This window comes from Scardinius erythrophthalmus (genome assembly GCF_964197995.2).
Source record: "Scardinius erythrophthalmus genome assembly, chromosome: 5".
Lineage (NCBI taxonomy): Eukaryota > Metazoa > Chordata > Actinopteri > Cypriniformes > Leuciscidae > Scardinius > Scardinius erythrophthalmus.
This window is the reverse complement of record NC_138225.1, coordinates 48,797,374-48,822,125: the sequence shown is the minus strand read 5'-3', so window position 1 is coordinate 48,822,125 and position 24,752 is coordinate 48,797,374. Positions and strand designations below refer to the sequence as shown.

General features: G+C 35.9%; 2 protein-coding genes across 3 annotated transcripts in view; one reads left to right on the top strand and one right to left on the bottom strand.

Annotated features, from left to right (window-relative positions):
• The first annotated feature begins 6,501 nt into the window (after window positions 1–6,501).
• spata22 (spermatogenesis associated 22) lies at window positions 6,502–16,664 on the top strand. 2 transcript variants are annotated; one of them, XM_081365120.1, is made up of 8 exons: window positions 6,502–6,671; window positions 7,010–7,054; window positions 7,327–7,467; window positions 8,965–9,103; window positions 9,894–10,227; window positions 12,372–12,477; window positions 12,549–12,646; window positions 15,962–16,664. In XM_081365120.1, exons 2-8 carry the CDS (start codon window positions 7,021–7,023, stop codon window positions 16,151–16,153), a joined length of 1,044 nt encoding a protein of 347 aa, XP_081221246.1. In that variant the 5' UTR covers window positions 6,502–6,671; window positions 7,010–7,020; the 3' UTR covers window positions 16,154–16,664. The 2 variants fall into 2 exon arrangements, with proteins under 2 accessions (XP_081221246.1, XP_081221247.1); XM_081365121.1 differs by having other exon boundaries at window positions 7,327–7,431; window positions 15,962–16,663.
• A 1,151-nt stretch (window positions 16,665–17,815) lies between these two features.
• The window catches only part of lhfpl7 (LHFPL tetraspan subfamily member 7), a 161,498-nt gene continuing 154,561 nt past the window's right edge, over window positions 17,816–24,752 (bottom strand). The window contains exon 3 of the mRNA XM_081365647.1: window positions 17,816–20,049. Coding sequence (XP_081221773.1) covers window positions 19,823–20,049 — 227 coding nt within the window. The 3' untranslated portion in view covers window positions 17,816–19,822. The remainder of the gene's footprint in view (window positions 20,050–24,752) is intronic.

The following is a 24,752-nucleotide window of genomic DNA, read 5'->3' as shown; positions in this document are numbered from 1 at the left end:
CACACTGCTCCCCCTGCTCACCCTGAGCTTTGGTGGATTTGTGGCGAGACGAACAAAAGAAAAAAGAGGCAATCTTCCGAAATGTCCTCTTTTTCTGCCCCTTATTATTTGTTTTCTCTTTCCCTCTCTCCTTTCTCTCCGCCTCACCGATGCCCACAGGCGTCTCGTCGGGACGAGGATGGAGCTCCGCCTTGTGGTCGGTGGGTGTCAGTGTTGTTCGGGGATTTATCCCGTGCACACACTCACCTCCTCCCTTAACTCCCACTCAACGAAATTGTCACTGTCCCATTTAATCAACACGATAAACCGCTATCAACAACTGCAAACACACCGCAAAAACACTGTTGATATCTGTACTCCTTACTCGCTACAAAGTGATCAGGGAGTTTCACGCTTTTATATTGTCCTCAAAAATATAAATGTATTTAAAATACAAATCCAAAATACTGTGTGAAGAAAAAAAAAAGTATTATTTTTTTGTATGTAAATACAAATACAGTATTTTGTATTTTGAAAATACACAAAATACATGTGAAATTGGCCATCCAGTGCAGGTATAGGTCACAGTGAATGAAGAAACTACATAGGCCTACTGACTTTTCATTCCTAACCTCATTTCTTTCTTTCTTTCTTTCTTTCTTTCTTTCTTTCTTTCTTTCTTTCTTTCTTTCTTTCTTTCTTTCTTTCTTTCTTTCTTTCTTTCTTTCTTTCTTTCTTTCTTTCTTTCTGGCAATTACAAATAAACGTATGCAAAATAGCAGCCATTTATATAGGCTACTTACAGTGAGGAAAATAAGTATTTGAATACCCTGCTATTTTGCAAGTTCTCCCACTTGGAAATCATGGAGGAGTCTGAAATTGTCATCGTAGGTGCATGTCCACTGTGAGAGAAATAATCTAAAAAAAAAATCCAGAAATCACAATATATGATTTTTTGACTATTTATTTGTATGATACAGCTGCAAATAAGTATTTGAACACCTGTCTAGCTAGAATTCTGACCCTCAAAGACCTGTTTAGTCTGCCTTTAAAATGTCCACCTCCACTCCATTTATTATCCTAAATTAGATGCATGTGTTTGAGGTCGTTAGCTGCATAAAGACACCTGTCCACCCCATACAATCAGTAAGAATCCAACTACTAACATGGCCAAGACCAAAGAGCTGTCCAAAGACACTAGAGACAAAATTGTACACCTCCTCAAGGCTAGAAAGGGCTACGGGTAAATTGCCAAGCAGCTTGGTGAAAAAAGGTCCACTGGAGCAATCATTAGAAAATGGAAGAAGCTAAACATGACTGTCAATCTCCCTCGGACTGGGGCTCCATGCAAGATCTCACCTCGTGGGGTCTCAATGATCCTAAGAAAGGTGAGAAATCAGCCCAGAACTACACAGGAGGAGCTGGTCAATGACCTGAAAAGAGCTGGGACCACCGTTTCCAAGGTTACTGTTGGTAATACACTAAGACGTCATGGTTTGAAATCATGCATGGCACGGAAGGTTCCCCTGCTTAAACCAGCACGTCAAGGCCCGTCTTAAGTTTGCCAATGACCATTTGGATGATCCAAAGGAGTCATGGGAGAAAGTTATGTGGTCAGATGAGACCAAAATTGAACTTTTTGGTCATAATTCCACTAAACGTGTTTGGAGGAAGAAGAATGAAGCTGGGTCTTCCAACATGACAATGACCCGAAGCACACAGCCAGGATAACCAAGGAGTGGCTCTGTAAGAAGCATATCAAGGTTCTGGCGTGGCCTAGCCAGTCTCCAGACCTAAACCCAATAGAGAATCTTTGGAGGGAGCTCAAATTCCGTGTTTCTCAGCGACAGCTTAGAAACCTGACTGATCTAGAGAAGATCTGTGTGGAGGAGTGGGCCAAAATCCCTCCTGCAGTGTGTGCAAACCTGGTGAAAAACTACAGGAAACGTTTGACCTCTGTAATTGCAAACAAAGGCTACTGTACCAAATATTAACATTGATTTTCTCAGATGTTCAAATACTTATTTGCAGCTGTATCATACAAATAAATAGTTAAAAAATCATACATTGTGATTTCTGGATTTTTTTTTTTTTAGATTATGTCTCTCACAGTGGACATGCACATACGATGACAATTTCAGACCCCTCCATGATTTCTAAGTGGGAGAACTTGCAAAATAGCAGGGTGTTCAAATACTTATTTTCCTCACTGTATTTCTGGTTACAATGTAGTCTATTACTTGTGGTGAACACTAAAAAATTCATACAGTATGTAAAACTGTGGGAACCTTTTCTGCTATCTAGCAAATAATATGGATGCTTGGGTGATATGACAAAATCTCAATTTTACTTCACAGTAACAATATCATGGTTTCACCATTCTCAATATCAGTTTTGATTCCACATCATAAACTGAATTTCATTTTTTTTTTTTTTTTTTTTTTTGCAGGTAGGCTACTCCAATGCTTTTTAAGTAATTTTATGTTTATTTTATGTAAAGTTTTTGTTTCTATAAGTTTATTAAAATTAGAAAGTTTATCTAAAATTTTAAATTAAAATGAATTTAGATTCATTTGACACTCTTCCCATTTTTGATTATTATTTTTTTTTTATGTACAATAAAACTAAAAGCTGAAGATTTTTGTGGTGTATCATTCATCAGTGCTTCTTTTTCCACTCCAATGTTCCAATAATTCCTGCCCACTAAAAGCTGCACGGATAAAATTGCCTACCCCACAAATAGGCCCATCTATGTAAACGATTTAGAAAAAGTTCCATCAATTCAAACTTTATATCTATGTAGTGTCATATCACCCAGCACTAACATGCAGTAATGCTGAAGTGAAAAATGCACTATAACTTGAACTTTAATGAACTAAAATGAACTTTAATCAACAAGTAGAATTGATCATGACATTCATTTATTAAAAAAAGAAAAAATCGCTGATCCAATGCTGAGCTAGTGAATGTCTGAACTAGTTGATGCACAAAATCAGTACCCTGATGAAGAGGTTGACTGGCAAAAAGTATTTTATGTATTTTGAAAATACAAAAATACTCATCTTAAATGTATTTAAATACAAATTACATTTAATTTTTACAAAATGGTATTTTGTATTTCAAGTACGTATTTTATGTATCTGAAATACTGCCCATCCCTGTATATGTGTAGGCTATTGTAAAGTATTCGACAGTTGGTTAAAAGTAATTGCAAGAATGGCTCAGAGAAATTAGTTCTGAAAGAGCTCTAGCGTCATTTATTTGCAGATACCACTTGTTTGGATAATTTATCCAGTGAAATTACATACATTTTAAAGGAACACTCCACCGTTTTTTTAAATAGGGCTTATGCCATTTCTTTCCTACATTTAGATGGGTGGGCAAATGCATTTTTGTCTCAGTGCATGCATTGTTTTAGTTTGACAGGGTCGGCGCTAGCTTAGCTTAGCACAATGAATGGAATCCTTTGTTGCCAGCTAGCATGTCCTGAGTAAAAGTGATATAAAAAAAACAAAAAAAAACACCTAATTACTTCTTGTGGCCTGCGTATTCACAACAAGTACAAATAGTGGTGCAGATTAACACTAGGCGATTTCCTAGGCAGATATTGACTTATATATTAAGGACTATATTAGGGGGAAGCACAGGCGAAGCACTGCTACTTGGGCATGATATCTCTGCGCCCAAGTAGCAGTGCTTCGCCTGTGCTTCCCCCTAATATAGTCCCAAGTCAATATATGCATAGGAAATCGCCTAGTGTTAATCTGCATCGCTATTTGTACTTGTTGTGAATACGCAGGCCACAAGTAATTAGGTGGGTTTTTTCAGTGCTTAATTTGTAAAGTGGGAGGTCCCGGAGCGCAGAGGGGGGGTGGATCCGGCGACTCAAAACGGGGGTTGGAGGTAACGGAACAACAACAACAACAAAAAAAAAAAAAATAATTACACTGCCTACATAGCTTCTCTGCAGGGACAGCGCCAGCTGAGTGGGTGCTATAGATAGATCATTGACGGGGAGCTGCGCAAAACTTGGCCACTAAATATTTAATATTCAGTTATGTTAATGATCACAATTAAAGTTTTAATTTTATTAAATTGAACAAGTAGGCTACTTAAATAACATTCAGCATTCAATCAAATATTCTAAAAGATGTAGGCTATTATTAATAATAATATGTATTTATTTATTTATTTTATTACAGATAGAACAAATAAATTAATAATAATGACTGTTATTTCAACAAAATATCTCGTTATTTCGAAATAATATGTGTGCGTGCATCTGTAAATCCGGTGACGCGTGTATTGATTTTTATTAATAAAAACAATAAAGTGTTTTCTCTAAAAGTGTCGACTCAGCTGCAAAGATGAAGTTGACGATCGCCATCTCCGTGTGAACGCACTTATAGAGAGAAATGCACATAAATAGGCCTAATGGATTACATAATCGAGCCTTTTTCCTTTTTCGTTTTGAATTATTTCGTTTAAAGACATTTCAAGCTTTGTGTATTTGATGTATTTGTCATGTCTGTGTGAGGCATACACTGAGTTTCGTGCTGCAGTTCACGTGCAATGCAAGTGAGCGCGCGGGCGCCTCCGTTATATTTGTTTCGTATTCAATAAATAGGCCTACAGGCAAATGGTTGATGAAAATTTGATTAAAATTAAGATACAATTTATACAAAACGAAATTCACTTTAAAGAAAGGCTTTCTAAACAACTTTATCTTCAACGGACAAAATCATGTCTGACCCGCTCCATGTCTCATATTGCGCATCCTATCTTACTCGGTCGTGCTGTTCACTTTTCATAAATCAACATAAATGAAAAAAAAACCCATTATAATATTTTAACAAATATGAAACTAAATGCGCTTTTTTAATGGCTACAACGGCATAGTAGGCCTACATACTCTCTATTTGTACACATTTCTGCACATTAATTTAATTCTGAATTTTGCACACACAAGTGAAAGGCATTTGTTCAAATCAAGTTCACGGATAATTGTGCGTTATTAATCATCATGATACTAAAATCCTGACAAATATGCTATGTACAAAAAATCAGATGTGCCCATAATATGAACGCATTTACACGTTAAGCATTTTCCTCCCATATATAGAAAACCATTATAAGAACGCTTAATGTGGCAGATTAGAATGTCCCCTTATTATGTCGAAATAACGAGATATAATGTCGATACTAGGCTACTGTGTCCACCGTGGTCTCCTTTTTGATCAGCAGAAACGATTTTTGCTTGTTTGGGATCTGACTGTCTAGCGTCTTTTTGACATTTTTCCCCTGAGTGAAACGATCGAGGCTAACATCAATCTCAACTCGTACAACAAGCGCGCAAGTCATGTGTCACAAACATTGAACACTAAAACAGTAATTTTATTTGATTTCATTAGGCAATTAATTTTATTGACACGGGAGGTGCCGGATCCAATAAAAAAGGTTCCGGATCCAATGTCGGAGGTGCCGGAACCACTGATCTATATAATGTCATTCTATATAGATCAGTGGCCGGAACATGTTCCGGCGTGTTCCGGCTCAAATTAAGCCCTGGGTTTTTTATTTTTTTTATATCACTTTTACTCAGGACATGCTAGCTGGCAACAAAGGATTCCATTCATTATGCTAAGCTAAGCTAGCGCCGACCCTGTCAAACTAAAACAATGCATGCACTGAGACAAAAATGCATTTGCCCACCTATCTAAATGTAGGAAAGAAAGTGAATAAGCCCTATTTAAAAAAACGGTGGAGTGTTCCTTTAAGTATGGGTGAATTGTCAAAACTTTTTGAGGCCACACAGGACAAGTCGCCTATAGCTCTTATATGAATGTATTCCAGAATGTATTTATCCAACGGCTAGGCCTATTACGAAAATATGATATTTGGGATTTTAGTTAAAAGGGCAGAATTCAGAAAAATTGTGACAACTTCACAAACATGAATAGGCTTCAAACTAGACTCAATGGACTATACTGTAGGCTAATTCAGATTTAATGTCCCTAATCTTCAGATGTGATCATATTTCATCATGAAAACCAGTGTCCGTCCTATCCAAATCATATAGGCTACTTTACAGAATAGATGTGTTCTTTGGAACAAAACTGTGGGCAAACGGACAGCCCACAGCGCCAATGTAAGTTTTTTTTTTTTTTTTTTTTTTGCCTTTCAAAAAAGTTGATAGTTGATCCTATCAACATCTGAAAAGGTCCTAAAATGGTATCTGTTTAAAAATATTATTGATAGGCCCACAACGATTTATTGTGTTTAGGCTTTTTTACACAAGTTACTGTCAGTGGCATAATTTGTCAGCAACCAACTATTTTGCCCCTAGTAAACAATTTTGTTTTTAATAGTACTTGCTTTCTATGGAAACGACACGTCAATATCAGTAGACTACAGATAATGCTTGAAATAAGACGTGAAGAACCGCTGCGCTGAATAAGTTGGCTACTAATTCCGGCTCTTTGAAATGAACTGTTCAAAAGAACCGATTCGCGGAAGCTTCACAAGTGCACGAGCAGCAGCAGGCCTCGCGCCAAAATGATTTCGTCGCAATAAACAAATATTTTTATAATGTTAAAGAGTTAATACGGGATAAAACCACAGATACATCTTAAACTACCGAATGAGCGCTTCTAATTAACATATTTTCTCTTCATTGACGCAATTTTGTACTGGTAAGCACCATTTGATATGTAACGTTAAATGAATGACCTTGAACAATTAGCAAAGTTAATTTAGCCAGCAAATCTTTAAAAAACAGCTTGACTATTACATACAAACTCATTATAGAAACATTTTAGTTAATATTTCTACCATACTTATCTTTTTGAGCTGAGTTGAATGAGTGAGAACAAACAAACAAATTGTCATCGAGTCGACGCAATAAACACTGAATAGTAACGTCAAATCTTTATGAGAAACCAGACCCGTCAATACAGCTGATACCCATATAAAAGATTAATTAATAGTAATATTTTTCATTTTTACACAATAATATTGCTACACCTCTCAGACAGTGTGAAGATGTGGAGGAATCAAAACCAGAAACCAAACGCAGGTAAGGTAGGATTTACTGTCACATTATGAATTCCTGTTACTTGTTTGGAAATACCTAAAAATAAGAGTTGGGTCAGTCTTTGTCTTCCATCTGCTATCTAGATAATAAAATTACTTGCCATTTTTTATTTCCAGAGAGCTCATTGTATATAAATCTGGCTAATAATTGAAAAACTTCTTATCTGCTAATACAACACTTTGCTGCAGTTAGTGTAATTCAGGTTGCTGGAGCCTGAAATCAAAGCAGACATTTGTCTCTCTGTGTTTCCGCAGGCGGTCTCTCCGTGCCTCTGTTTAATCAAAGGAAGAGGAGCAGGCTGCCTTTGACATCTAATCCCTCTGAGAGTGAGCTCTTCACTGCCAGTGCCAACCACTACAGTGAGAGACAATCCTCCTCCTCTTCTGCTCTTCCCAGTATGTGTTTCCACTGCGTCAGTCTCGTATCTAATGCTGAATAAACATGTACCAAGTTCTGATGCAGCACACTATGCATCAGATGTTCTTCCGATTCATTTTCCAACTCCATTTATTCTGTCATTATGTTACACTATAATACACTGAATAATCTTTGTCATGTAACTTGCAGCATTATAAAGTTGTTTCAAGTTAAATGAGTTATGCAGTGTACAGAAAACAATCAATAGACAGATTATAGATTATATTTACAGATCATGTCAAGTCAATTTTATTATAGCGCAGTTTACTCTGTTTCAAAGCATCTTTACAGAAAGTCAGGATGTTAATTTTGCACATTTAAATTTGCTCATTTTGCAGTTAAGAGCTGGGCGATAGGATAGTGTTTCATACGGCTACGAAATAAACAATCAAGCATTTGAGCTTTTCTATATAATATATATCACTTTTTGTGAGTGTACTGTATGAATGCGGATAAAGCCAGATATATTTATCAGGGTTTCTGTGGGTATTAAAAAGTCTTAATTTGCTCTTGCTCAATTTAAGCCTTTAAAAAGGTCTTAAATCAGAGCTGAAAGTCTTAAATTCATAAAGTTGTGGCATTAAATGTTGCATGCATTACAAAAAAAATTCAGTCCTGTTTTCTAATACAAATATCTAAATATCTTGAAATGAAGATGCATTTACTTGAGATGCAAATGTGAAATAGTCTTTAAAAACTGGACAAAATGAAGCAAGTTTATGCTTAAAACAAAAACAAATATCTGTCAATGACTTGTGAAAACGTACCTTTAAATTACAGCAAGTTACAGAACGGTAATGCCCACAGGCAAAGATTTGCTCTTGTTTTAATCATAAAATCATTAAAGAACAATTCTTCATATTTTATGCAATTTTATATCTCCAGTAAATGTAAATTTAAGAATCTTCAGACATTTGCACTGGAAAACAAGACAAAACTCCTGAGAAAGAACATCACTTTTTTTGCAGAAGGTACAGTAAAAGTTATTTCCATATTCTAGTTGCTGAGAGCAGAGCGATTCAAGCTTTGTGTGTAAAAAAAAAAAGTAGTGGATATCTGTTGGAAGTGTTGCTAATACAACTCGATGTGTTTCAACCTAGACATTTACATTTAGAGAACATATTGACATATTGAGTTCTCTTCCATTTATTGCTTAATTTTTCTTTACTTGGTCTTATAAATATCTTTAAAAAGTCTTAAATTGGCATTCAGAAACCTGCAGAAACCCTGATTTATAGTAGTTACAAATTGGAGTAATTCATTCATTATTGGGTGATATGAAAATCTGTAAGGTTTCACACTGAAAATTATGAGCTCTGCAGGGTTTTGTTCAATTTGTAACAATTTGGTGTTATAAATTAGTGACAAGCCTAATTACAGTACGCTTGTTTGCAGACAAAGCTTATAATGTGTTGTCTTTCATGATCATGTCTTGTAAAATATAACCCTAGAGTTTTTTGTTGTTGTTTTTTTAGCTTTAGGTCAGAGTGGTCAATGGAACCAGCAAGCCTATCTTTCACCTCAGCAAGCCAGCATGAGATCTGCTGCTTCACCTGGTGTGGCAGGACGAGGATATGCACCTTTACCTCACCCAAAAAAACCTGTCTATGCCCGGTACTCAACTGATACTCATATATGAAATAATGACTAAACACCCAGAAAGGTCTTGGAGCTGCTGGGTCCAAATATGTGCATTATTTCTTCAGAAACACAAGATTGCTAGATCAGTTGCCTTCCATAATTTGAAACAGTAAAACCAACATGAATGAAAATACCAAAATAAGATTGGCATTTTGTAACAATAAAAATAAACTAAAAACTGTAAAGGAGCTAGATATATTTATCAGGGTTTCTGTGGGTATTAATAAAGTCTTAATTTGCTCTCGCTCAAGGGTTAGGATTCGATTCTAACAAGGTCTTTCTGACCTGAGCCTTAGGAATTACTTTCATTTAAGTAACCTTAGCAAACACTTAAACTACATTAGTAAACATGAACTAACAATGAACAATTCTTAAAAATTATTTATTAATCCTAGTTTATGTTCATTTCAACATTTAGTTATACATTCAAAAGTTGTATCTATTAATATTTAATAGACCTGAGCTAACAATGAACGGTTGTATTTTTAAGTAACTTTAACAAAATTATTTAGTACTGTACAGTAACAAATGTATTGGTCATGTTAGTAATGCATTAACTAATGTTAACTAATAGGACCTGATTGTAAAGTGTTACATTACCCTACAGTACGTAGTCAAGTTGAATCATTTGCATTTCATTTAATATTTTTAAGGTGAATAAAACCATTTCGTTCTCATCTTACTGCATTAAGCACATTTTATTTGTTATCCTGCAAAAGATTTTTGACAGTATATTTTGTATTTGTCACCGTTTTCCCTCCAGGTCACAGGCAGAGCAACAAAGGCCTACAGTGAGATTCATTCAGGATTCATTGCCAGCATTTGGATCCCAGCTTCATGGTGGCTTTCCAAGCAGCAGCTCAGCGTCGTTCGGCCAGCCCACATGGTCCAGCGGCATTCAGAATCAACAGTCGTTTAATAGACTGACAAATTCTCCCAGAATGCCGTACCGTCCCCAACAGTGTACACCCACAGCAGGAAGCACTCAGAGTCAGAGCGGAAAGTGGAAGTTCAGACCCGTTGGACAATCAACCAGTGAAATGTGGGCAAAAGAAAAGATGGACATCTCAAGTGTCCAAACCACCCCTCAGAAGCAGGTGTGTGTTACTTTACAAGTCTAAAGAGGCGGTCATTTTAGACTTTGAGCACGCAAAATGTCTTTGGACTCTGGTATGACTTCACACTTTGCGATGTTCTTTTCTTTTCTTTTCTTTTCTTTTCTTTTCTTTTCTTTTTTTAACTTAATTTAAATGGATAACAAAAAATAATGAATCCTAAATGTAAAAATACACAGTCTACTTCTCCACTATCCTGCAATGCTGCAAACCTGCAGCTTTAAAGTTTTTGTTTCTGCAGCTTTTAATTCAGCTTAGAGATCACACTGTGACATATCAATCTTCTGTCTTCTTTGCTTATTATCAAAAGTAAAAAAACAGGATTATAGATGCATATATCTTAAGGGGTGTACATGCTTCTCTTTTTAGACACACTACAGTTTTTGGTCTTCACGTAATACAAATTCTATTTTAATGAAATCTGAGAGCTTTCTGTCTCTCCATTGACCTTCCATCAACTACCAATTTGATAAAGAGATCATGTTAATTGAAAGGTTTAGTCTGAATTTTCTGAAGAGACTCGATCGCTTTATATGATGAACAGATTTAATTTAAGCTTTTATTCACATATAAACATTCAACTCACACATCAGTTGTGGTAAACGTAAGCTCAAGCATGTTCACTTGACGTGCGAGAACCAATGAGGTTCATTCTTGTGTTACGCAGCACGTTTGAGCTTCAGCAAGAACCAATGAGGTTTGTTCTTGCACGTCAAGCAAATACAGTTGAACTTCATTTTATGTATGCTGATCAATATTTATGTGAATAAAAGCCTAAATTAAATCTGTTCATCATATAAAGCGGTCGTTTCTCTTCAGAAAATTCAGACTAAACCGCATATGGATTAGTTTAACAATCCCTTTATGAACTTTTTGAAGCGTTAAAGTGGTAGTTGCGTAGCTGTCAATGGAGAGACAGAAAGCTCTCAGATTTCATTAAATATATCTTCATTTGTGTTCCGAAGATGAACTAAAGTCTTATGGGTTTGTAATGACATGAGGGTGAGTAATTAATGACAGAATTGTCATCTTTGAGTAAACTAACCCTTTAATAGATCTGCTTCTATAATCCAGTTTTATTCACTTTTGATAATAGCCAAAGTTAAAGGGTAACTCTCGCCAAAATGCAATCTAGGGTCTTTTTGTTAATCTACCCGAGGCAAACTTTCGTTTAAAAGCATTATTAGAATGGAAACGCCACTTTTAATTTTTTTCTTTACTAAAAAGAAAGGTTTTGAACAACTCACTGTTGCTGTTGTTGTTTCCAGCCGCCGGCATTTTGTCAGTCAAAAATAGTTGATCTCCGAATTCAACGTAACAGTGAAGAGAGTTGGAAAGCTCCTAAAGCTTAGTTCCATATAAATTCACGGATAATTTGTTGTATTGTCGTTAGTGAAAATCAATATTGACCTTGTATTTGAAAAAGGATGCTCATATAAGAAACAATACTAAAATTCAGAGTCAGTTCATTCGCATTCGGAGATCGACTATTTTTGACTGACAAAAAAGAGTTGTTCAAAATCTTTTTTTTTTAGTAAACTCTGTGTACACAATGTTCTCAATGCTCGAGTTCATGTGTAGAGATACTTCGAGCAAAGTTTCATGTTGTGTCGAGCCTTCTTAGTGTTTTAAAAATAGCGTTTTTTGATGCTATCATAGTAGTGCCCCAAGCACTCCCATTCACAAGGCAATTTGACCGAAAATAAAATACGGTCAAACTTAAAAGTGGTGTTTCCATTCTAATTATGCTTTTAAACAAAAGTTTGCCTCGGGTAGGTTAACAAAAATACCCTAGGTTGCATTTTGGCAAGAGGTACCCTTTAAAGGCATAGTTCACACAAAATTCTAAATCAAAGAACAGTTGCAATTGAACCGAGTCACCATTATTTATTTGTGTGCCTTTTTGAAACTTTACAACCCTTGTCACTATCTACCTATATTCATTTGAATGATCTTCTTTGTGTGTGCGTTTCATGGAAAAAAGTTATATTACAATAAGTTTAACAATTAACAATTATAAGTTTTTCATATCATAACTTTCCTCTACTAAAGATTTTCTGCTTCTCAGTATAAAATGTTGTTTATTTGTTCAACTAACATCATTTATTTTCCCTCCTGCTGGATAGAAGCCCCCCCGTGAGGTATCGCTGCGTCTTATTTCTGCTGTTATTGAAGGAATGAAGCACTGGAGCCAGTATAAGAACAGAGTACCAATGCTGTTTGAGATCTTTGGTGAGGAGACTATCACACACGTGATCCCCTTGATTTGAATCTTTGTCTAACAGTCCTGTCTCTCTTTACAGCCACACTGGACTCTGCAGTTACAGTTGGAGAATACGGAGCCAAGAAATTCCTCATGAGGGATGGTAAAGAGGTCGTCCAGTGTCTTTACTATGAAATTGTGAGTCTGGGAATATTGGTCATCTTCCTGAACTACATGCTATGGGGCCGTTCACACTAGTGTTGTCAAAAATATCGATATTTCGATAAATATCGGAACGGTACCAATACTAATGTCCCGAAGTATCGATACTCCCATACTAGCCGAGCTGTCACTTTAACTTCTCTCCAAAGGCGCGTTGACTAACACCACACGTGACCGCACTCGTCTCATTCGCTCTGGTTAAATAGCAAAAGCGAAGTGAATGGAAAAATGCCGAGTGTGGCGCCCTCGCGACCGGCTTTGGTTGATAAAGAACACCGCGAGCGGGCATGTCGGAGAATAGCGCGGACACGCGCTTCACACTGCGAGTGGGCTGCGGGCACCCAAAAGATTGTTTGGCTATCAATATCCCTCACATCACTCATTTTTTTACATTCTGAAAACAAACTTAACGAACAAGCTCCAGGGGGACGTACATTTATCAGCATGTACCTGTATGCTACTCAGCATCAATGGGTCACCTCTTTCTGAATTCCCCTATAACTAACTGTAACTCCTCTGTAACTTCTCATTTGAACTTTTCTGAAACATTAACCAAGATGGCCTAGTATTGTTGTTATGAGTGTGTTTCGTTTTTCCACTGTAATTCTTAAAGTTAATATAATCTGACTGAGGAATCTTAAAAGTATTTTAACTGTGGTCAAATGTAAATTACTTGTGCCTATTTAACTTTATTCAAAAAAATATTATTTAATTCTGCAATTTGCCTAAATTTGCGATCATCAATTTGATTACACAGATATAATTAAACTAAACTGAGCTAGACAATGACATCTCTGAATTCAATAATAATATGCCTGAAAATGTAATGTTTAATCTTATTATTATACATTACTGACACTCTGTCCTCCAATTTGATAGTGTTAAGTGCTTTGACACAATCTTTATTGTTAAAAGCACTATATAAATAAGGTGACTTGACTTCATGTCGATCCAGTGAGCATTGTTTTTGCATGTGATGCACGCACGTTTGTGTTTAAATCTGTTCATCAAATAACGTTAATGTATTAACCAGCATTTATGACCGATAAACAATCCATTTGTTACAGTATATTTTAATCTTTGATAACAGTAGGTAATAAAAATACAACGGCTCATATAGCTCTGGTCCAATGAAAAAATATTAACAAATAGAACTCAGGACATTTTTGTAAAATATACCTCATTGTCATGTTCTAGACTTACCCCCTTAATATTGTGGCAGTTTTTTTCTCCGTGGTATCGAAAAAGGTATCGAATATCGATATTTTTTAAGGTATCGTATCGAAGTTAGAAATTCTAGTATCGTGACAACACTAGTTCACACAGAACACATTTTTTTCCATTTCAGTGCACTACTTTTCTTTAATGTTTTTCAATGTAAGCACGTGCTAGACTGACGTGTTTGACCTTTGCGTTTGCGTCCTGTGCATGATGCAGAGTTCTAAAAACATGGTGCTCAAGAAAAAAAAAGTTTTAACTTATTTTAAAAACACATCTCTAGACCTTGCAGGTTTTCTTTTTTTTATTAGCTTTTTACCTGGGTCTCGTGTTTAAAAAAAAAAATGCGTTCTGTGTGAACCAGCCCCTAATGGTCTTCAGTTGCTGTATCTTCTCTTCTTCATTGTAACACATGCATTTTTACAATTGTATAATTATATTATTATTATTATATTATTATGTTATATTTTTTATGTAATGCTGTTCAAACATTTGGAGTCAGTAGGTTGTTGTTTTTTAAAGAAACTACTGCTTTTTACTTGCCTGGAAATCCAGACCCAAATCTGAAAGATTAAGGGTGTGGCATTGAGTAATGAAAATCGCCCAGCGTGAGGGGCGGCACCAAGCTTGCATTTGAAAATCTTACTGCACGTAATTGGATAACACTACGACCAATCACAACAATACACAGGGTGACGTATCCAGAGCCCCATACCCCAGCTACCAGCGGAGCTAAATGGTAGATTAGACTCTTGCTGTATCCGGTCGACAAAACAGCAAAAACGTCCTTATTGCAAAGGAACGATTCGAGCGGCGTCTTCTGTTCCTCTTTTAGATAAAAAGCCAAGTCTAACTCGTTCATTGTAGCGGCCAAAGCCGTTTCAAACAACTGGTGTTCATCCATAGCCATCTTGCAATGTTTACTAATGACTTCGACATCACAGTGCTGTCATCATCTCGCCTCTGGCCCGCCTATATCAGATAACCCGATGTGATTGGTGCAGCTCGGCTACAAGGGCATAGTTAATGAGCATCATTACTCAATGCCAGAGCAACTTGCTGAGCAAATTCAAATGTCGAGGGTAGCTTTTTACAGCAAGGATACATTAAATTGAATAAATAAGTATGAATAGAATTAAATCAAATCAAATAAATGCTGTTCTTTTGAACTTTCTATTTATCATAGAATCCTGAAAAAACTGTATCATGGTTTCCAGAAAAATAATAAAGCAAACTGTTTTCAACACTGATTATAAAAATAAATGTTACTCGAGGACCAAATCAGCATATTATTATTATTTTTCCATTACAGGAATAAATTACACTTAAATATATATATATATATATATATATATATATATATATATATATATGCAGTAATGTTTCACAATATAATATTACTGTTTGCCTTGGTGAGCTAAAGAGACTTGTTTCAAAAACATAAAAAAACTTACAGACCCCAAACTTTTGAAATTGTAGTGTATATTTTTACAAATATTTTATAATAATTGTATTCATTTCTAATTAGCAACAAGATGATTTAAAGGAATAATTCTCCCAGATATAAAAATTCTGTCATTGTTTATTCGCCCTCATGTTGTTCCAAACCTGTATGACTTTCTCTGCCTCACAGAACACAGATGTTTTGAAGAATGTTCACACTTCTCTTCCATACAATAAAAATGTATAGATTCTGTGGCTGTCAAGCTCCAAATATGACAAAAAAAGAATCGTAAAAGTAGCATAAACGTGTCCTGTAAAACTTGAGCTCATACCACAATATTGCTGTAGGTGGCCGTAATTCTCCAAAATGTTTTTTAATGTTAAACTTGTTGGTTTAGACCAGAGATGAAATTACAGATACAGATCTGAAGAAACAAGAAACAATTAAAAGAAACAAGATGCTCTCTCTAGGTTATGACTTGCGCCCACTTTTTTCCATTTGTGCATTTTCTATTTTTTAAATAAGAGAAACCATTAGGACTGCACACTGTTATGTGATGTTGGCAGTGGTAGGGACACCGTAAACATGTATGTTCAGAGTTATAAAGTCATTGTATGTCTTTTCTGTAGGATCATATTCTGCCCAGACTGATCAGAGGTCAGGTGCATCGCTGCATCGGAAACTACGACAGGCAAAAGGACACAATGACGTGTGTGTCAGTCCGAGCTGCTTCACTGTCAGAACAAAGGAATGCGCAGGAGGCTGTGAGAGCGTCAGATGCAGAGATGAGGGATGTGGTGCTGGCTCTCAGTGAAATCTGATGTGGATCGAGTGAGTAACACGAGCACAGACTTTTACTGAAGTTAGGGTTGCTTTCGTTTTGTGAATTAGTTCAATAAGAGATGATCTTCAATTGTCTGTGAAGATAAAACAGCATCACAGTAAATCTGTGATCTGTATCTGGAGATTTTGATTCTGTATGTGATGAATGAATGTTACTTTGGATTGTTGTTCTGAGATATAATTTAGATGCATTTATAATATTTGAGTTATTATAACTGATATGCATTTAAAATATTTTGTTCGAATTTATGTTTATATAATTTCAAATTATTATAATAGAGAAGCATTTAGAATATTTTAGTTCTAATTTACATGCATATCTAATCGGAAGGTATTGTAATTTATATGCATTCAAATATAATATTTAAGTCATTTTAATTTATTGTAAGTTGTCATAATATATTTATTTTATTTATATGCATAATATTTGAGTTAGAATGTATATGCATTTATATTGTTAATTGGTGCATTAAAAACCAATTTGTATTCAAATCCAAAACTTGAAAAATATTTTTTTAAAGGGACAATATGTAGCTTTTTAGGTATTTTATTATCTAAAATCAATATTTTTATTCATAAATATGCCCTCAATGGTGTACAAATACCTCTGCCAATGATCAGACTAATCCTCGTAAACGAAGAATTTATCATCTTTATATACATGGGACGGGTAGATCCACGGAGGCTTCCATGTAGTTCCGCCATCTTGAAAAACTATAATAGCCGAGAAGGACAAAAAGTACTAGGCCAACGCTTTTCCACAACGCGTTTCGTTCAGAACCAGCGTCATGTGACTGAAGCCAGCAGAAGCGGAGGAGCAGAGCATAGAGAGGCGCTTGTCACTGCCGCGGCAAGTTTAAAAGGATGCACTGCACGATTATTTATACACCGTTCATTCATACATATGCTGAGTCACAGGATAACGAGTCCTCGTCGTCGAAAAAGTCCAAAATAGACCGTAAAAGGAAACGTGACCGGAGATTACAAAAACAAGGGTTAATGTCGGGATAGCTAATGCAGGAGAAAGCTTTCAAAAGAGATGCTGAAGTTTCCTGCTTTCTTCTCGACAGGTAAGTCAATGTTACGGTCTTAATTACAAGCTTATTTTTCATTGCTTTGTTGTGAACTTTATTATATAGACAGTAGAACATTTATAGTTATATCTATTTATCTATTCTATTCATAGTAAGTTAAACAGGCTCTTTGATGAATAGCAGCTATTGAGTAAAGGAACGTTAGAGAAGGCATGGATGATGATGATGATATCTAACAATGCACGTACTTCAAAAATATAACGAATAAAGGCGGCATTACTACTAACTACCATAGTTAATGTTTTTCACAGTCAGTAATTTATACTGTAACATTCTTTTTTTCGTTGATTCAAGTTTCAGTTTGTTTTAAATAACAAACCTGTTCACCCGAAGGAAAACTCGAAGTGCTATTATAAAACATCCTGTCATAGCTTTTTGGTACATAACGGCAACCGTAGATGCAACGCGTATTTGGAAAAGTGAGGCGCTAGAGAGCATTATTCGTTTGAATGCAAAATACAGTTTCACCACTAGATGGGAGAAATTCCCACTTAGTGTCCCTTTAAAACTTTATTGTCGTCTTCATTCAAAAGACTTCAATTTGCTAAGTTTATGAAATGATTTATTACAAAGAAGAAACACATAACAGCAATTCGTTAAGGATTTCAAAGGTTAAACAAACACATTGATGAGGTAACATCTCAAAATATATCTTTCAAAAGGGAACCAACCATCAGGATGTCATGTTACAGAATTATTTACAACCCAAACATTACAGTGGGAAACCCACAGTACTAATCTACGAGTTCTAAGAGCTACCAGTGATCAGACTGCACATACATACATGATCATAAACACAACTCAAGAATGCAAGTTGCCGACACCATCAAGGCAATCGGAGGACGCCAGTGTACACCTGCAAAAACACATTAAAAGGGCCTGCTATGTTTGACATCTGATGCCAGTTTAAAGTTGTGCTCTGTCCTCTGAGCTACAGCTTAACGTTAACAGTTAAAGGTACACACATATTCTTTTTTTCTTGGCTGTATGCTCATATATATCATAATAGAAGTCAGAGTTAAATCTACCAAGAGGGCAGTTGAGTGCCAATGTTATCAGCCAGTCTGAACACATAACACACAAATGAATCAACACAACAGCAAAAGTGAGCCAAGTGCAATATGGAATGATCCAAGTAGAAGCTTTAGCTTCACTGTATTGCTGTGCCAAGAGTAAATGCATTAGCACATTAGATTAATTTGATCGTTTAAATTTCTTAAAGTGGTACATAAATCTGTCATGACAAACCAGGACTGAAATGTTTTTTTCCTGTCTTGTTTAATGACTTGCTAATTTAGCTTTCATCATTGTTCTTTGTTTGAAACCCTCTCAAAACATCATCATCTTGGCAAGAAGCTCCATCATTAAAGACTTTCGACTAAAACGAATCATCATTGAAAGATGGAGACATACAGAAATAATCACACAATGTTAATCCAACAAGAAAGCATTTACAAAATGTTTTAGAAGTAGATTACCTGATGAAAGGTACTTAAGTCTTAGCATTAGCAATGGTCAAAAGGCACAAGTTGGTTAGAAGTTGGTGTTTTCCAGAACATAGTGTCTCAGTGTTAACTAAGCCCAACTTTAAGTTAAGAACAGCCTTGCTCCTGATTTGTGTAATCCTGAATAATTCAGTACTAGTATGTGTTACAGCGAAAGGAGGCTTCACAACATTTCCTGTTCACCCAGTTTGGGAAAAATGCAAGGTTTACATGTGGGATCATTTAGCTTTCACATACAGTTGTTGAGAAAAGTCCATGCTTCCGAACCATCCATGGCAGTTTGAAGCAACGGCCTTGTCCGTACTATATATACAGTTCCTTGATGGCTCTCACAGGGTTATGAGAAACAAAGTGAAGAAAAATACAGTGTGAATTTAAGACTCATACGGAGAATAAAAAAAGGTTTGAGTTCACTTAAGCCACAGTGTTGGTCCTTGAATAGGTACTATCAGGTGTTAGAAACTGGATAATGCGAAACTTTCCCACTGTCAGATTGACAGAGTTTGAGTTGAGTTTCTCTCAATGAAACTGTTCCTCTGAATCCGTTGATCCATTAGCAGAAGCCCGCTTTCATTGCATGCTGACAAGTCTCAGTAAAAAGTTATTGGAAAATGTTACTCAATTTTCATTTAATTCGCTATTTTTGGTTTTGATCCTTGCAAACAAAATCTCAGAAATTTGCACCATGGTCCATTAGCCGTTATTTTCAGTAGTTAGTCCAGAGGTCTTCAAAAACAGACAAATTAGAAAGAAGGAAAAGAAAAAACAAAATCCATATAATCCTTTTTAAATGAGTTTTTCACTTGGGATGTTGATTGTGTAGGGGGGAAAGGACCTTATTGAATATGGGAAGACACCAGCACAAAAAAACAAGACGAATAGAGGGGATGAGGGCTCTTGAGTTCTGCTCGTCTCGATGGCATCATTACCACCAACCATGGCGAAATGATGCGGAGACTCCGCAGTCTGTCCATCCTCAGATTGTTGTGTGAATTATAGCAATGATGGCAGAGCAGGGTGAATGTTGTAGGCGGTGGTCTTTAAAGCTCTATAATAGGGTGGGCAAGGGGGTGGGTGACAGATGCTCCTTGGGGGCGTACTTGGCGAAAAAGGGCAGGAAGAGTGTGAGCATGACACCTACGATAGCCAGCATGTAGCCCCATCCTATCTGACACTCCCCGGCGTAGTAGATGTCCGAGTCTCCGCAGAAAGACTTGACCAGGCTGGAGTTCAGACCGAAGGGGTAAACCAGTAAACCAGATGCCATAATGACCACTAGAACAGAGACACAGAGAGAGGAAGCAAATCGATTATTGGTGTATTATGGACACAGTGGGAAAGCAGTACAATGGAAGTTAGGTGTAAATAATACCACAGGACAATTATAAAACATGGTGTTCAATTTGTTTTATGAGTTTCAGGACAATTTTACAATGAAGAAAAACAAATCAAAACAAGACAAAATCTACTTAATACAAACAAATACAAAATAAGTAATTAAATGTGTGGCTTAACAAAACAATGAAAGTGCACAGTCTGCATGAAAAGGAAAATTTAACTGAAAATGAGATTCGGTCTAGGTCAGACGATAAAACACGTTCCATGACCTAAGCTTTATTAAACTGGTTAAATGAACAATAAAAAAGTGATATTTTAGACCCCACAGAAAATTATTTTATTTTTTTTAATTGGTTGGTTAGTCGTACACTTTTATCAAAAGTTTATTTTAAACAATTAATAAATAAATAAATAATGAAATAAAACATTAATTATATGAATTAATTAAAATACTGAAGAAAATAATTGATTCAAATCAAAATAATTCACGAAGCACTTCCTGAATTGAGAAGTAGGCCTACCTTTTATTAAACATGATATATTTTATGACATCTACATTTAACGTTTATAAAATCTGTTGGTTATTTTATTTTATTTTTTTTACTGCTGTAAACAAATGTTTTGCCCTCAATACCTCCTTGAAATACTTCTGACTGGTCAGAAAACTTAAAGGTCCCGTTGCATGCGATTCCATGTTTCAAACTTTAGTTAGTGTGTGATGTTGCTGTTAGAGTATAAATAATATCTGTAAAATTATAAAGCTCAAAGTTCAATGCCAAGCGAGATATTTTATTTAACAGAAGTTGACTACAAAAAACGGCTCGATTGGACTACACCCCTCTACATCCTGCATTAGTGACATCACCAGAACCGTTTCTTGACTAACCTCCGCCCGCAGGAATGCTCCCTCAACTCTACTGGCTAACGTTACTTGCACACTTCTTATAACTTAGCCTACTGTGTTTACTCAGCTCTTACGGTGATTTTCTGAAGTAAAACTGACGCTTCATCTTTTGTGTGATGTACAATAAACTTTATTAAACTCATCAGTACATGTTTGATCATCATTCAGACAGCAGACTTGTAGGCTATTATTAATAAATAATGGATACATAGCCTACAAGCAGATGACAAATACGTTATAATAACCGTAATTAAACTACTAAACCATACCTGTTTCATCTCTATACAGCAATCTGACTCTGTAGGCATTATTGTCCGACTCGAAATGCCGTTACTGAGAGTTTCTGATATTATCATCATTCCGTGAGATGAATTTTTCCTGACAGACTGAGCGCGAGCTCATGAAGCTCCGCCCCCTGTGTCGTCCACCTCATTTGCATTTAAAGGGGACACACTGAAACGGCTCGTTTTTCTGAGCCCCAAAAAATGTCAATTTAAACATGCTGTAAAAAATGATCTGTTGGGTATTTTGAGCTCAAACTTCACATACACACTCTGGGGACATCAGAGACTTATTTTACATCTTGTGAAAAGGGGCATAGAACGGGACCTTTAAATTCGAGATATTGTAGTATCAACAACAATGCTCAGGGTGGCAGTAGAGCTGCGTCTCTGTCCAGTGAACGGAGCATTAATGAAAGAAAGGCCCGCAATACTGTTTGCAATTTTGCCATGGAAATATCAAACATACACAAAACCATCAGCCCATATATGTCTGAAATCAAAATTCATTGGATGATGACTGACAGTCCATGAGTGTGAGTGGTGTATGGTGACTGAGGAAAGCCATTAGGAGAGTTTCTAGGTGATCCATTTTCTCAGACATTTCCAGTGTTAAAATCATTTATATCTATTGAATCAGGCGATCCATTACTATGTTGGCTGAGTACACGCGCCTTGAATTTGATTGAATTATAGTCACAACAACCATTATAAAATGTTTAAAGCTGGATGACAATATAAATACATTTAAATACTATTTATCAATAATATTTGTTAAATACTATTTAATTACATAAACATATTGAGGAAATATTTTTACTTTTATTTAGCGTTGATGCATTTATTTGATCAAAAGTGACAAGTTTACATTGTTATAATCCTGAAAAGAAAAAAAAAATGCATCACGGTTTCCACAAAAATATTTAACAGCACAACTGTTTTCAACGTGGATAATAATAAAAAATAAAAAAAATCTTGAGTCTCAAATCAGCATATTAGAATTATTTCTGATGGATTGTGTGACCCTGAAGACTGGAGTTATGATGCTGAAAATTCAGCTTTGATCACAGGAATAAATTATATTTTCAAATATATTACAATATAAAACAGTTCTTTTAAATTGTAAAAAAAATGACACAATATTACTGCTTGACTGTTTTTTCATCAAATAAATGCTGCCTTGGTGAGCACAAGATACCATTTTTTCTTGAAATATAAAAAAATCTTACCAAACTTTTGAATGGCAGTGCATTTTAAGATCTGAAAAATGATTAATACTGTAAAATATTTTCCCTGACATGTAAACAGTAACAGAATGTTATTCAACTGTTGCTGCAGTGATGTGATGAACAGGTGTTTCTATATTGAGTATTTTAGCACGACTGTATTGACCACTCAGCATCTAAGATCTGTTTAATCATTGCAAATATCCCATGAAACCCCGGGTTATCCCGAACATACTGCATAACCGGTAAATTACTTAATGGCTATTTTCGCCCAGGGGTGCAGAACATCTTAATTCATCTATCTATTATCCCTCTTCAGGCCCTCCACACAGAAACAGCCAGAAGCCTCTCTCATCCCTGCTAGCGCACTAAGAACAGTGAATGGCCTCAGATCCAGCTGTGCTTGTGTTTATCAGCGGGAGCCTGACATCTCAAAGCTGCTCTGCTAATGACATCACACTGTCCTTCTCTAGCTTCTCTAGACTGTATCCACACAAACACGCAGTCAAACACGGCCTCTCCGGCACAGGAAAATCACTGCTATCAGTGGATGTGTACACTCGCAGGACAGGGCATTCAATGAGTCTCAACAAGCTATTCAATAGAATTTCATTTTTAAGGCAATCTTCAATGAAAGACACACATACAGATAGTGCAACTGTATGGAGTTTAATTAAAGCGGGTCAAATCAACAAGAGCTTCGCTGCAGAGGCTTGCAAATCTCAGGGCCAATTGCAGTCTGGATCAGATAAAAGCTTGAGCCCGCACGTGTGTGTGTGTGAGTGTGTGGCCTGGTAAAGCCTACATTATGGGGAAAAAATGTCCCTACAAAGATGGCAATATCTGAAATCCTTGTCATTTTTTGGTCCCCATGAGGAAAACAGCTAATAAATCATACTAAGTGATGTTTTTTGAAAATGTAAAATGAAGAAAGTTTTGAGATGGGGAGGTTTAGTGTTAGGGTTAGTGTAAGGGATAGAATATACAGTATGAAAATCGCTACTGTATGTCTATGGAAAATCCCCATAAAACACGACGTGTCCGTGTGAGTGTGCGTGCGTGTGTGTGTGTGTGTGTGTGTGTGTTTGTGTAGGAGAATGGGACAGCTGTGTGACTACAAAAATACACCTTATCAGACACTGAACTGCGGTCTGTCCTTAGCTTTAAAGTCCACATCGTCTTGATTCTCAGATTGCACAGTGTTACAAAGTGTACTTGATGGTGTTTTGGTCATTTGTTTTGACATGTGGCTTTGATACACAAATGACGTATAAGATAGCCACTTAATAGTGGCCATATTTAGATTCAGGGTCAACGAGTACATAAAGCTAAAAGAGGCAGAGTTTGCTTTAAAAAGAACACACTTCAATACCAAAGACACTTGAAAGGAATGAAACAGGTTAAATACTAGTCAAGCTCTATTGACAGCATACCGTCGACTGCGATAGGAAATAATTAACTCATAAATAAAATAATACAGTATATCAGATTGTATAATGAGACAAAACAGTATATTGACAGAAAAGCACTTACAATGGAAGTCTATGGGGCAAGTGTTACAGTTGCACTAAAGACTTCCATTTTAACTGCATTTCTAGACACATCGTTTTGTGCTTGTTTTTACAAACTGACTTTGTGGTAATAACAATGAAATAAAAAAGATTAAGTTTAAATTGAAATAGGTCCAAGCATTAACACTGTATTTTCCAGACTATAAGTTGTGTTTTGTATCATCTGAAACATGATTCGACTCTGTGGCTGTGCACACTTTCACTTTCATTTCATCAATTCATTTAGGCTTGGCATTTATAATAAATGTTGTTTATGTAAACTTATACCACTATAAATTATGTTAGGCGTTGCTATTTTACATTATTCGTTAATAAAATAATAAAATGCGACTTATACACAGATCGATGCGAGTTTTCCTTGTTTTTTCCTCAACAACAATTTTGCCCCAGTGTGATTTAAACTCTGGCGCAGTGTTGGATAAATTACTCTAAAATGACGGTAATTAATTCCTAGCTATAATTATATCCTCAACTGAGTAATTCAATTCCTGTACTAATTACTCTCTCTAAAAAGTATTGCATTACTTACTACTGATTACATTCTAAATCCCATATCAACCAGTTGAGCAATACAAGGATAGACGTGAAACTGCTATTTTTTTCAAATAATATTTGCACTTTACATTACACTTAAAATTTTGATGTTAAATCCACTATT

Excerpts from the sequence above, each read along its gene's own strand:
- spata22 (XM_081365120.1), top strand. The coding sequence starts at position 7,021 with ATGTGGAGGAATCAAAACCAGAAACCAAACGCAG. Across the intron at positions 12,478-12,548 it reads AATGCTGTTTGAGATCTTTG|CCACACTGGACTCTGCAGTT; the intron begins GTGAGGAGACTA and ends CTCTCTTTACAG. Across the intron at positions 12,647-15,961 it reads AGTGTCTTTACTATGAAATT|GATCATATTCTGCCCAGACT; the intron begins GTGAGTCTGGGA and ends TCTTTTCTGTAG.